Here is a 14340-nt window from a genome sequence, read left to right as displayed (position 1 = left end):
CTCTCTCTCTCTCTCTCTCTCTCTCTCTCTCTCTCTCTCTCTCTCTCTCTCTCTCTCTCTCTATCTCGACATCCTCCTCCTCTTTCTCTTTTTAGCTCTAAACTTCTCTTCCTCAACCAGTCAGAGTCAGACATCCGCAGGTCTTTTCCTTTTTTTCTCAAGTTGAGTCATCCGCCACTGGAACAAGCATCCTGCAGAAATAATTAGTGCGGAAACGGTCAACTCCTGTACGAATCGTACTGACCATTATTTGTGTGGTACCAGGAGTGAATTGAACGTTCCCGCGCGTACGTAACAGCATGAAAAATAAGCGCTTTAGTCTGCTATATATAAGTGTCTGACGGGCTGACGAAATAACTAAACCAGGCAGCCTCGTTATGATAGATTTTCTTTTACCTACCTTTCCGTGTTTCCGTGTTTCCTCCTCCTCCTCCTCCTCCTCCTCCTCCTCCTCCTTCCCTCATTTAGCATCCTCATTATTTCCTTTTTATCATAATTTATTCGTATATTCTAAACTTTCCGGCCTTTTTCTTCTTCCGCCGCTTCCTGTCACCAGAGAGAGAGAGAGAGAGAGAAGGAGGGAGGAGGGAGGGAAAGGAAGGAGAAAAGAGGGTAGGAAGTAGGATAAGGGGAGAGGAAGGGTAAGGAAGAAGGGAAGAGGGTAGAGAGGGAAAGGAGGAGAGGAAACAAGAAGATAAAGGGAAGGAAAGAGAATGGATCGAAGGAGAAGGAAGGAAAGTGGAATGAGGATAGAAAAGGAGAAAGGAAAGACGAATGATGATAAAAAAAGTAGAAAGGGAAGGAGAGAAAGACTAAGATGATAAAGAAAAGCAAAGGGTAGAAGGGAATTAGGGGGTAAGGAACAAGAAAGAGGAATAAGGAAAGAAAGAAAAGAGGGGAAGAAAAGAAAGAAGAAAGGAAAGGACGAGGCATAAGAAAAGATAAAGAAAGACTAGGAAGGATGAGGAAAGGAAGAAAAAAGAAAGGGGAAGTAAAGAAGAATATAAGAAAGGAAGGAGAAAGGAGAAAGGAAGAAGGAAAGGAAGGAGGAATGAGAAAAAAGGAAAGAATGGAGGAAGTGAAGGAGGAAGAAGGAGAAGGAGGAAAGTGAATAAAGGAAGAAAAATAGTCAAAAAAGGAAGGAAAGGAGAGAGGTCAAAAGGGTAATTAAAGAAGAAGAAGGAAGTGAAGAGAGGGAGATAAGAAGGAAGAGGAAAGGAAGTAGAGAGGAAGGAGGAAAGGACAGATTAGAGTAAGAGGAGAGAAAGGTAAGAGAAGATGAAGGAAGGAGGGAAGGGAGGGAAGTGAAGGAAGGAGAAAGGGAGAGAAGAGAAGGAAGGGTTGTAAGAAGCCGGGAAAGGAAGGAAGAAAATGATATAGCGAAGAAGGGAGTAAGGAAGGAGGAAAAAGAAAAAGGGAATGAAGGAAGGAAGGAGAGGAGTAGAAAGGGAGGAGGAAGAAGGGGAGGAAGGGAAGGAGGGGACGAGGGAAGGAAGTTGCGGCGAGAGGGAAAGGGACATGTTACAAGGAGGAGGAGGAGGAGGAGGAGGAAGAAGAAGAGGAGGAGGAGGAGGAGGAGGAGGAGGAGGACAAGGCTACCGTTTTGTATAGGCTCAGTTTTATTTTTATCCTTTCTTCTTTTTCTTCTTTCCTCTTTTATCCTTTTCATTTTTAAGTGTAATATTTTTTTCTTCATTATTTTTTCTTCCTTAACTTCCTCCTTTGTTTCCTTCCATCATTTCTTCCTTCATTCCTTCCATCCATCTACTCATCCTTCTATTCTTCCTTATTTCCTTTCTTTTCTCTTTCTTTCTTCTTTCTTTTATCTACATTTTCATTTCTCTCCTTGTTTTCTATCTTTCCTTGTCTTTCCTCCTTCTTTCATTTATTTTCATTTTCATTTCTTTGTTTTTTTTCTATTCCTTTCATTTATTTACATTTTCATTTTTTCTCCTTCCTTCCTCTTCTTCCTTCATTTCTTTCTTTCACCATTCATTCTTTTCATCCACCAATTTAAACCTTTGTCCTTCCATATTGAGTATCTCTGTTGTCTGTCTATTAATCTATATATCTATCAATCTATCAATCTGTTTATCTGTCTGTCTGTCTGTCTGTCTGTTTGTCTGTCTGTCTGTCTGTCTCTCCATCCAACAGTCTGTCTCACAAAAAAGTAAACAAAAAATATCTATCTATCAATCTATCTATCTATCTGTCTGTCTGTCTATCTGTCTGTCTGTCTGTCTGTCTGTCTGTCTATCTATCTATCTATCTATATATGTATCTATATCTACATCCAACAGTCTATCTCATAAAAAAAGTAAACAAAAAATATCTATCTATCAATCTATCTATCTATCTATCTATATATGTATCTATATCTACATCCAACAGTCTATCTCACAAAAAAGTAAACAAAAAATATCTATCTATCAATCTATCTATCTGTCTGTCTGTCTGTCTGTCTGTCTATCTATCTACCTCTCCATCTAACAGTCTATCTCACAAAAAAAGTATAAAAAAAATAGAATAAAAAAATGAAAAAAAATATGAAACAGGTCAACAGAGACACACAACACAGGTAACATGGCTCTTTATTGGACAGGTGAGCTCCGTACAGGTGACTAGAGCCAGACACACCTTGCTCGTGGTCTGGCGTACCTGGGCCCGAGTTGATCAGACCAGGTAACAACAGGTAATGGCTCGCCGCTACAGGTAGACTTACTTAACGCCCTACTGGCACGTAATAATTATGTACACCTTAGTGGACTTAATTAGTGTGTACACCTGTGATTGTTTGGTGTGTGTGTGTGTGTTTGTTTGTTTGTGTGTTTGTGTGTGTGTGAGAAAAGATAGATAGGTAGATAGATTGATAGATAGATACATATATAGATTGATAGTGTTGTTGTTATTATTATTATTATTGTGTGTGTTATTATTGTGTGTATTATTATTATTATTGTTGTTGTTGTTGTTATGATGTGTGGTCTGTACGCTGCGTTTACGCACACACACACACACACACACACACACACCACACACACACACAGCCTCTCCTTACGGGACTTTGCTTAACAGAGTCCTAAGGAAGGGCTGCGGTGGCTTTGGGAATAATAATAATAATAATAATATGAAAAAGTAGAAGGATTAGTGTGTGTGTGTGTGTGTGTGTGTGTGTGTGTGTGTGTGTGTGTGTGTGTCTATCTAGATACAAAAAAACATAACTTAAACCACTAAACCAACAAACGAACGAACAAGAAAACATTAAACCACAAGACAATCCCCTTCCTTCCCTCCCCTTCCCCTTCCCTCCCTTCCCTTCCTCTATCCCCTCCCCTCACCAATACACTATAATACCAGTTCGCCAAATTTGTACACCGTAGAGTAAACAAAACCTTCACTAAACCGAAAAGAACCATCATCTACGCTGTTCACGATAACTAGGCGAATAGGCTCCTCCCCCTTTCCTTAGTTGCCGGATGTCACTGGCAAATCAACAACAAGCCACGCCTCCTTTTCACCTGTGGCTGCATGTGATTGGTGGATGCTGGGAGAAGGTTAAGTTAGAGGCATAGGCTAAAACTACGCGTGGCCTGGGTGCTCATATCCGTCACTTTGGGGGTGTAAAGGGCGGGGCTTATTCGCCAAGTTAGCGTGAACGGCGTGTAAGTGGGTTAAGTACACTATGTATATGTTCCCGTTTTCTTTACCCCACACCACACTTCACCCCCGACTTCACCATATCGAAGCATACGTATTATCCACCACTATAGCGCGTCACTGTAGTTTTTCTTCACTGTATCGTCACTGTATTTCGTCATCACGCCATTGTTTGTGGTGCTGATTGCTGAGTAGTCATAAGATAATGTGCGGGTTTGGTTGGCGTGCTGACTCGTGGTGCTGAGTTCTGTTCTTGAGCGCTAAGAATTCTTACTGCAGGGTTTGGCTGTAGTGCTGACTCTGAGTGCTGAGCTGTCGTGGGGTGCTGATTTATACGCTTGAGTGCTGAGTGAACTTGAAGTGCTGAGCAAGGAATGGGTTGTGAGGCTGGAGTTTGGCTGCAATGCTGAATCTGGGTGCTGAGTTGTGGGGTGCTGACTTATATGCCTGAGTGCTGAGTATAGTTGTCTGAAGTCTAAAAAGTCGTCCTGAAGTGCTTGTTTTCCCTGGAGTGCTGAATTAAGATGCTGAGTGCTGATTACTCCAGTGCTGAATGACTAATATGCTGACTTATCCTTCAGCTTTAAATTGATCTTGGTTGAGGTTCTCGTCTGAGGTGCTGAAGATGTGAGTGCTGAGGTGATCTGAGTTCTGGAGTGCTGAATGATGTCTGGGGAGCGCTGAGTAAGTGCTGACCATATTTGAAGTGCTGAGTTGATAGAAGATGTGCTGACTGAAGTGCTGAGTTGATTGAAGAGGTGCTGACTGAAGTGCTGAGTTGATTGAAGAGGTGCTGACTGAAGTGCTGAGTTGATTGAAGAGGTGCTGACTGAAGTGCTGAGTTGATTGAAGAGGTGCTGACTGAAGTGCTGAGTTGATTGAAGAGATGCTGACTGAAGTGCTGAGTTGATTGAAGAGGTGCTGACTGAAGTGCTGAGTTGATTGAAGAGGTGCTGACTGAAGTGCTGAGTTGATATCTAAGTAGTGCTGGGTAGGTGCTGACCATACTCGAAGTGCTGAATTCTGAAGCGCTGATTGATCTTTACTGCTGAGTGCTGCGGAGATGCTGAGTGGGTGCTGACGTGGTGGTGGTGGTGGTGCTGCTTCGTGTGCTGACTCTGATGAAGAAAGAAAATGATTAAATAAGAATAAATCAAATGAGTAAGAAATATGTTATTATTTTTTTTATTAATTATACAAGAAAAGAAGGAAAGAAGGTTAAAAATGGTTTAGTTTCCCCTCATTTTCCTTCCTCCTCCTCCTCCTCCTCCTCCTCCTTTTTTCCCCCTCATTTTCCTTCCTCCTCCTCCTCCTCCTCCTCCTCTTCCTCCTCCTCCTCCTCCTCCTCCTATTTTCCCCCTCATTTTCCTTCCTCCTCCTCCTCCTCCTCCTCCTCCTCCTCCTCCTCTTCCTCCTTCTCCTCCTCCTCCTCCTTTTTTCCCCCTCATTTTCCTTCATCCTCCTCCTCCTCCTCCTCCTTTTCCTCCTCCTCCTCCTCTTCCTCCTCCTCCTCCTCCTCCTCCTCCTCCTCCTTTTCCTCCCTTTCCTCCTACTCGTCCTCCTCCTCCTCCCCATCCATCTTCTCCTCCTTCTCCTCCTCCTCCTCCTCCTCCTCCTCCTCCTCCTCCTCCTCCTCCTCCTCCTTTTCTCCCCTCATTTTCCTTCCTTCCCTCCTTTCTTCTTTACTGTCACCCTCCTCCTCCTCCTCCTCCTCCTCCTCCTCTTTTCCCCTCATTTTCCTTCCTTCCCTCCCTTCCTTCTTTACTGTCATCCTCCTCCTCCTCCTCCTCCTCCTCTTCTTCTTCTTCTTTCCCTCCTGTCAACCCCTCTCACCCCTCCCCATCCATCTCCCTCACCACAGAAAAGAGGAGGAGGAGGAGGAGGAGGAGGAGGGCATGGAGGGAAACGCCTGTTACCTCACCCTTCACTCCCTATACTCTCCTATGTTGTTTTATTTTCCTCCTTACCCCCCGAGGTCAAAGGTCAGAGGGATGGAGTTACGAAGCCGGGGATAAAAATATAATTCATCTTTCTGTTATTCTCTGGGGTGACGTTATTCCTCCCTCCCTCCCTCCCTCCATCTTTCCTCCACCTTACCTCCCTTTCTCTCCCTCTCTCTTTTTCTCTTTCTCTCCTCCATCATTTTACTTTCCCGCTGTCTTTCCATCTCTCTCTCTCTCTCTCTCTCTCTCTCTCTCTCTCTCTCTCTCTCTCTAATCAATTTACTTTCACTTCTACCTTCTCTTTTTCTCTCTTTCTCTCTCTTTCATGTTTTTTTTCTCTCTGTTTCTCCTTTTATCTTCTCTTTTCCATTGTTTTCTCTCTCTCTCTCTCTCTCTCTCTCTCTCTCTCTCTCTCTCTCTCTCTCTCTCTCTCTCTCTCTCTCTCTCTCTCTCTCTCTTACCTTCCTTCCCTCCTTTCTCTCTCCTCATCTTCTCTCCCTTCTTCTCTCATTCCCTCCCTTTCTCTCCTTCATCATCCCTCGTTCTCTCCCTTCTTCCCTTTCTCTCTTTAATAACTTCTCATCTTCCTTTCTCTATCCTTTTATTTCTCCTTCATTATCTCATTTTCCTTCCCATATCTTTCTTCCTCTTCCTCCTTTTTCCTTCCTTCATCACCTGACCTTCCTTCCCTCCTGCCCTTCATCTCTCCCTTTCTCCTCCATCATGTCACCTTCCTTTCCCTCCTTCCCTCCCTATCTTTTTTTTTCTCTCCACTTTTTTCTTTTCTTTCGTTTCTCTTTTGTTTTCCTTTTTTATTTCACTTTCCTTCTCTTCTTCCTTCTCTTCATTTTTCTCTCCCCCTTTCTCCCTTCTTTATTATTTTCTCTCTCTCTCTCTCCATCTTTGTCTCATATTATCTCCTTACCTTCCTCTTCTCCCCTCTTCACTTTCATTTTTCTCTCCTTTTATCTTCTTTCCTCCATCATCATCTTTCCTTCCCTTCTTCCTTCTCTTCCTCTCTCCCTTTCTCACTCCTTCATTACTTTCTCTTTCTTCTCCTCTGTTTCATATTCTCTCATTACCTTCCTCTTCTCCCCTCTACACTTTCATTTTCTCTCCCTTTATCTTCCTTCCTTCATCATCCCTCCTTCCCTCCTTCATCTTTTTGCTTCTCTTCTCTTATTTTCTTTCCTTCTCCTTCACCTGTTCTTCAAATTGCCTATCTATCTATTATCTTTCTTCCATCTTCTTTTCTTCTCTTCCACTTTCCCTTCCTTTCTTGTCTATCTCCCTCTTCTTCCTTCCATTCCTCTCTTTATTTGTTCGTTTTCCTCTCTTCTTTTTTCTTCCCTCCATCTTCATCTTTATTCAGTCTACCATTCCTTTTTCATTTATTCCTTCCCTCCTTCCTTCCCTTCTTCTTTCCTACCTTCCTTCCTTCCTTACTTCCCTTCTTCCTTCTATCCTTCTTTCCTGCCTTCCTTCCCTCCCTTCCTTCCTTCCTTCCTTCCCTTCTTCCTTTCTTCCTTCCTTCCTTCCATCCTTCCTTACTTCCCTCCTTCCTTCCCTTCAAAACAGTGTCATGTCGCGTCACTTTCATCATCTTTTCCTTCTCCCTTCACCTTCATTTCCTCTCCTCCCTTTTCTTCTCCCTTTTCCTCTTCCTCTTCATTCCCTTCCTCTTCCTCTTCATTCCCTTTCTCTCCCCTCTTCTCCTTCTTCCTCTTCCTTTTCCTTCCCTTCCTCTCCCTTTCCCTCATCCCCCATTCCTCCCCCTCCCCCCTCCCTCCCTCCCCCTAAGAAATCATGTCATGCTCACCTCATTTTCATCCGACGAAGTACAGACGTGAAGCTCCTGAAGATGATGATGATGATGATGATGATGATGATGATGACGTGAAGTGACTTATGACTTATGAAATGACATGACTCAAGGGATGTGAAGTGATTTAGGGAATGACTTGAAGTGGATGACCTGAGATGACCATGGGTGAAAATGGGTGAGGATGAGGTAATATAAGGCGTGGGTGTCAGGTTTCAAGAGCATGGACGTGGATGAGGTGTGGATGAGATGGGTGTAGATGAGTGTGGGTGTAAATGGGTGACCTGAGGATCGTGGGTTGGGTATATGGGTGAACGTGGATGAGCATGAACTATAGTGGGCATGGGTGTGAAATGAGACGGGTGAGGTGTGGGTGAATGGATGAGCGTGGGTGAGTATGGATGAAGATGGGTGAGAAGGAGCTACTAACAGGCGTGGGTATCAGGTTTTAAGAGCGTGGGCGTGGGTGAAGGTGGTGTGGGTATGGGTGAGTATTGATGAGTGTGGGTGAGTATGGATGAATGTGGGTGAGTATGGATGAGTGTGGGTGAGTATGAGTAATGACAATCGTGGGTATCAGGTTTTAAGAGCGCGGGCGTGGGTAAGGTGTGGGTGAGATGGGTGTAGGTGGGTGTGGCATGGGTGAAAATGGGTGAGTGAGAACTAAAACAGGCGTGGGTATGAGTTTTTGAGGGCGTGGGTGAGATGGGCGTAGATGTGGGTGGGTGTGGGTGTTAATGGGTGAATGGATGAGCGTGAAGTGAGTATGGGTGACCGTGGGTGTAAATATGAGTAATGGCGAGCGTGGGTGTGGGCGTGGGTGACATGGGCGTGGGTCTACTTCTTGAGCTCCTGCGCCCACACCTCCTGCGGCCAGCCTGTGCGTCCTCTCTTCGGCTCCGGGCTGGTGGCGGTGGGCGGGGGGGTCACCTGTGGGGGGGAGAGGGTGCAGGTTAATTAAGGTGACAGGTGTGAACAGGTGTGATTTTGTTATTTTTTACCTTGTTTGTTACTCTTTTTCTCTCATTTTCTCCATTCTCTCCTCCTTCCTCTTTCCTTTACAAACCCTTATGTGACCTTTCTATACGCCATTTGTCAGAAGCAAGCACCGTCATTTAGATAAGAATGCTCAATTAGTCTTTCTCTTCCCTCTCCTCTTCTTCCCTCCTTTTCTCCATTCCCTTCTCTCCCTCTCCCTCTTTCCTTTACTTGCCCTTATGTGACCTTTATATACGCCATTTGTCAGAAGCAAGCAACGTCATTTTGATAAGAATGCTCAATTAGTCTTTCTCTTCCCTCTCCTCTTCTTCCCTCCTTTTCTCCATTTTCTCTCTTCCTCTCCTCCCTCTTTCCTTTACTTGCCCTTATGTGACCTTAATATAGCCATTTGTCAGAAGCAAGCAACGTCATTTAGATAAGAATGCTCAATTATTACATTAGTCTTTCTCTTCTCTCTCCTCTTCTTCCCTCCTTATCTCCATTCTCTCCTCTTCTCCTCCCTCTTTCCTTTACATAACCTTTAGATAACAGTGCTCAATTAGTCCTTCTCTTCCCTCTCCTTTCCTCTGTTTGACCGTTCCTTAGCTCTGTTCCATAGGTTCAGGGTCGGGGGTCATGCATTCAATTATCACAAACTTTTTTACCCTCCCATCTGGGCTTCTATTTATTCAGTCTACCATTCCTTTTTCATTTATTCCTTCCCTCCTTCCTTCCCTTCTTCTTTCCTACCTTCCTTCCTTCCTTACTTCCCTTCTTCCTTCCTTCTTTCCTGTCTTCCTTCCCTTCGTCCTTCCTTCCTTCTCTCCTGCCTTCCTTCCCTCCCTTTTTTCTGTTATATTCTATTATTTTTTACATCAAAGGATACGGCTCAAGGGCAACAAAAAAGATACCCCCCCCAAAAAAAAGCCCGCTACTCGCATCCCAAAATCCTTCTCAATCTGCTTCCTTTACTGTAAAAAAAAAAATCATAACGTTTTAACATCCTTACCGAGTTGTTTTAATCTTTGTTGATCTTTTTTCAGGACTGAGTCGAGCTTGAAAAAAGAAATGAAAGAAGTAAGGAAATGAAGCTTAGAAGAAAAGGATATTCCACTGTAGGAAGAGAAAACTGAAGGAAGGATAAACATTGACAAGGTAAGAGAGAGAGAGGAAGGAGGGAGATAGGAAGAGAGAAACACGTAGATGGAGGAGAGGAGGAATAAAGTGGAGGAAAGGAGGGAGAGAGAGACAGGCAGAGAAGAAGGAAGGGAGAGGAAAATATGGAGAAACAAAGGAAAGAAATGGAGGAAGAGAGAGAGAGAGAGAGAGAGAGAGAGAGATGAAAGTAAGGAGGTACAAAGGAAAGAAGATTAAGGAAAGGAGGGAGAGAAAGGAAGGGAGAGGAAAAAAATGTAAAAGAAGGAACAAAGGAAGGAAAAAACGGAGGAAAGGAGGAAGAAAGGAAGGAAGAAAGAGAAAGGCAAAATATGTTAAGGGAAGAGAGGAGGAGGAGGAGGAGGAGAGAGAGGAGGGAAGGGAGGGAGAGGAAGACAGAATTATGTAAAAACAAGAATAAAGGAAACAAGAAGCGAAGGAAGGAAGGGAGAGGGAAAGGAAGGAAGCGAGGGATGCAACCTTGGAAGGAATGCTGTCAAGGTTTGGCCCAGACCTTGCCTCACCTGACCCACCTGTGTGCCGCCCTCACCTTGCGTCACCCGAGGAGGAGGAGGAGGAGGAGGAGGAGGAGGAGGAGGAGGAACACAAGGGAGGAGGAGGAGGAGGAGGAACACAAGAGAGGAGGAGGAGGAGGAGGAGGAGGAGGAACACAAGGGAGGAGGAGGAGGAGGAACACAAGGGAGGAGGAGGAGGAGGAGGAGGAGGAACACAAGGGAGGAGGAGGAGGAGGAGGAGTAACACAAGGGAACACAAGGGAGGAGGAAGAGGAGGAGGAGGAACACAAGGGAGGAGGAGGAGGAGGAGGAGTAACACAAGGGAACACAAGGGAGGAGGAAGAGGAGGAGGAGGAACACAAGGGAACACAAGGGAGGAGGAGGAGGAGGAGGAGGAAGAGAGAAGAGGAAATGGTGAGCCGGAGCAAAAATCTGAAGCAATCTCATGTACTATTGAAAAGGGAAACATGGGAAGCAGAGAAAACCAGGCAACGGAAAGCTTGGTGCCTGATAACGAGACTATCTGCTTTAGTGATTTGGTAAGAAGTTGAGTAGCGGGTTTTTTTTTTCATTATTGTTTTTTTTTGTTTTTTTTTACGCCCTTGAACTGTCTCCTTTGCTATAAAAAAAAGACTGTCGGGCGCTTCACTGAGACCCGCGGAACAGATAACAACACTTCCTTCGTTCATCTTTCTCCTGTATCAACAAAATAATACTTAGTGGGATTTTTAAAGTGTAATTGATCGTTTTTCGCACTAATAATTTCTGCGGGAAGGTTGTTTCAGTGGCGGATGACTCGGCCTGGGAGAAAAAAAATATGCCTATGTCTTTTTTGCATCGTCTCGCTTAGTTGAACCGGTAGATCGCGTTGCAGTAGAGAGAAGGAGGAGGAGGAGGAGGAGGAGGAGGAGGAGGAAGACCAGTAAAAAGCAGGATCATGGGAGATCAACTAAAAACGAAAAGAAAAGGAAAAATGAGATAAATACTTGAAGCAGAAAGGGAGGATAAGGAGGAGGAGGAGGAAGAAGAAGAAGAAGAAGAAGAAGAAGAAGAAGAAAAAGAAGAAAAAGAAGAAGAAGAAGAAGAAGAAGAAGAAGAATATAAAGAACACCCAAAACAGGACGAGGGTCAAAAGGAGGAAGAAGAAGAAGAAGAGGAAGAACAAGAAGACAAGGAACACAAAGGAACACAAAGGAAGAACAAACAACAGCAGACCTGCTGGTCCTTTCGAGGTTGTTTGTGACAAGCTACACTAACTATCTAATCAAAGGTGGAAGATGAAGGACAGCAAAGGCGAAGGCTCCTCCCCACCCCCCCATCCCTCCAGCCAAAGCTGGCAGGAAAGGAAAAAGAACCATGCAGCATGGAAAAACTGCATGGAATTTATGTAGGAAAGAGGAAAGAACTACCATTACTGCTACCACTAACCGGGCAATAAAAGCGGACAAGGACACCAGTATTCGAAAGAACTTAACGTTATTACGACAATGAGTAATATCTTAGTTGCTGGTTGGATTCAAAACACTTGTCTAATCTATTCTTGAAGGCCGTAACTGTTGTACTATCAACGACATCACAAGGTAGAGAGTTCCAAACATTAACAACTCGATTGAAGAAGAAGTGTTTAGCTTCGTGCGACGAGAATCTTTTACCACTTATCTTCAAATTGTGATTTCTTCTTGTTCTATTTGATCGATCAATTGTAAAGTAATCTTCCGCATTAATATCACTGAATCCTTTGAACATTTTAAACACTTCTATTAGATCGCCTCGCATTCTTCGTTTTGATAGGCTGAATAAATTTACTTCTTTAAGCCTTTGTTCATATGATAAATTTCTCAACCTAGGAATCATCTTTGTTACTCTTCGTTGGACCCGTTCCAACTTTTCTATGTCTTTTCTGTAGTAGGGAGACCAAAACTGTACACAGTACTCTAGACGGGGTCGAACCAACGAATTATACAGTTTTAATATTATTTTTTCCGATTTATTATTAAAGACTCGTCCGATGAAGCCAACCAATTTGTTTGCAGTTTTAACTACCTCTGAACAATGCTGACCGGGCTTTAAATCGCTTGATATAGTGATCCAAGATCCTTTTCTTTACTTACTGCAGAAAGTTGTTGGGCATCCATTACGTACCGAATGCGATTGTTATTTTTTCCGATGTGCAACACTTTACATTTGTCAACGTTAAATTTCAGTTGCCAGTGATTGGCCCAACGTGCAAGTCGATCTAGATATGATTGTAAAGCTTCTTCGTCGAGTGTCGCAGTTACTTTACTAGCAATTTTTGTGTCATCAGCAAATTTTGATACTTTGCAAGTGAGCCCATCATCGATATCATTAATATAAATTAAGAAGAGCATGGGGCCAAGCACTGATCCTTGAGGTACGCCACTTCTGACTTCGAGCCAGTTAGATGTAACACCGTTTAGAACTACACTCTGTTTCCGCTCAGAGAGCTAGTCCACAAGCCCATTGTGAATGTTACCCAAGATACCGTGCGCCAATAGTTTGCTGAAAAATCGTTGGTGGGGACCTTATCAAATGCCTTTTGAAAATCCAGATATATGATATCTACTGATCTGCTTTTATCGAACACCTCAAAAATATAATGAAAAAAAATCAAGTAAGTTAGTCAAACACGAACGTTTACTACGGAAGCCATGTTGCGAATTATTATATTATTTTCTTCGAAGAATTTCACCATATTGTCGCGAATGATAGTCTCCATTAACTTACAAACAATAGATGTCAGGCTAATTGGTCGATAGTTTCCTGGATGAGACTTTTCCCCCTTTTTGAAAATTGGTGTGACATTTGCAAGTTTCCAATCCGACGGAACTTTTCCAGCTGTTAAAGATTTATTGAATATGATGGAGAGCGGTTTACAAATTTGAAGGAGGAGGAGGAGGAGGAGCAGGAGGAGGAGGAGGACGAACAGGAGCCAAACGCGTGTGTCAACAGTTAACAGAACCCCGCATTAGACAGCCAGACAGCCTTCCCCGCGGCCTGACTGACTGACCGACTGGCGGGCTGGCTGGCTGACGCGCTGCGTCTACCCGCGCTCAGACCCATCCAGGCAGAGCGTCAGCCAGTGTGTGTGTGTGTGTGTGTGTGTGTGTGTGTGTGTGTGTGTGATGGGTTTTATTACGTTATTTTCCTTATTTTTCCTATTTCCTCTTTCCTTCTTTTTCTTTCTTCCCATTCTTTCTTCTTTCCTTAATTCCTCCTCTTCTCCTTTTCTTCGTTTTATTATTTTCTCCTTCCTTTTCTTCCTTTCTTTCTTCTCTTTTCATAATTTCCAGTTTCCTTCTTATATCTTTTTTTTCTCGCCCTTTTCTCTTTTCTTTCTCTTTTCATTTCTCTTTTCATTTTCGTCTTTCCTTTTATTTCCATTCTTTACTTCTTCTCTTTTATCATCTTATCTCTTTACTTCTTACTTCGTTTTCTTCATTTTCTTCCTTCTTCCCTTCTTTCATCTCTTCCTTCTCTTCCTCCTTCCCTACTCCTCATCTTTCCTCCACTTTTACGAGCGTCCCTCCGTCAAGACTGGTCACGAGGGAGGAGGAGGAGGAGGAGGAGGAGGAGGAGGAGGAATGAGAAAAGTAAATTAAGAAAACTCTCACATTATTCTCTCTCTCTCTCTCTCTCTCTCTCTCTCTCTCTCTCTCTCTCTCACGCACCCTAAGACATTATATTCTTTTTTTTCTCACGGCGCCAAGTTATTTTTTGCGCGCGTGTTAATGTGTGTGTTGGGGAGAGAGGGAAGGAAAGGGGGAGGGAAGGGAAGGGAAGGGGAGGAAAAGGGAGGGAAAGAAGAGGGAGACAGAGGAGGAGGAGGAGGAGGAGGAGGAAAGGGGAGGTAATGAGAGGGAGAGGGAGGAATAATGGAAGGGAAGGGAAAGGGAAGGGGAAGGGGGGGTAACAATGGATAAGGAATGGGAGGGAGAGGAAGGAAAGGGGAGGAAATAGGCAAAGAGGGAAGAGGGGGAGGATGGGGAGAGGCAAATATATAGGAGGAAAGAAAGGGAAGAGAAGGAAAGGGAGGAAAAGGAAATGGAAGGGAATGGGTGAAATAGAAAGGGAAAGGTGGGGAGAGATAGATAGAAAGAAGGGAAGATAGAAGAAGGGAAGAAGGAAAAGAAAGAAAAGGAAATGGAAGAGGATAGTGAAGGACAGAAAGGGGAAGGTGGGGAGAGATAGATAGAAAGAAGGGAAGAGAGAAGAAGGGAAGAAGGAAGAGAAAAGGAAAGAAATAGGAAAT

General features: G+C 43.8%; 1 protein-coding gene across 1 annotated transcript in view; it reads right to left on the bottom strand.

The window, feature by feature from the left end:
• Window positions 1-3519: 3519 nt before the first annotated feature.
• Window positions 3520-14340, bottom strand: part of LOC126983202 (heart- and neural crest derivatives-expressed protein 2-like) — a 32948-nt gene continuing 22127 nt past the window's right edge. The window contains exons 2-3 of the mRNA XM_050835775.1: window positions 7420-8352; window positions 3520-4775 (exon numbers count right to left, since the gene is read on the bottom strand). Of these exons, the coding sequence (XP_050691732.1) occupies window positions 8260-8352 (93 nt within the window). The 3' untranslated portion in view covers window positions 3520-4775; window positions 7420-8259. The remainder of the gene's footprint in view (window positions 4776-7419; window positions 8353-14340) is intronic.

The sequence above is a fragment of the Eriocheir sinensis genome, chromosome 53 (genome assembly GCF_024679095.1).
Source record: "Eriocheir sinensis breed Jianghai 21 chromosome 53, ASM2467909v1, whole genome shotgun sequence".
Lineage (NCBI taxonomy): Eukaryota > Metazoa > Arthropoda > Malacostraca > Decapoda > Varunidae > Eriocheir > Eriocheir sinensis.
The sequence above is the reverse complement of the archived record's forward strand: the minus strand, read 5'-3'. Positions and strand labels throughout refer to the sequence as shown.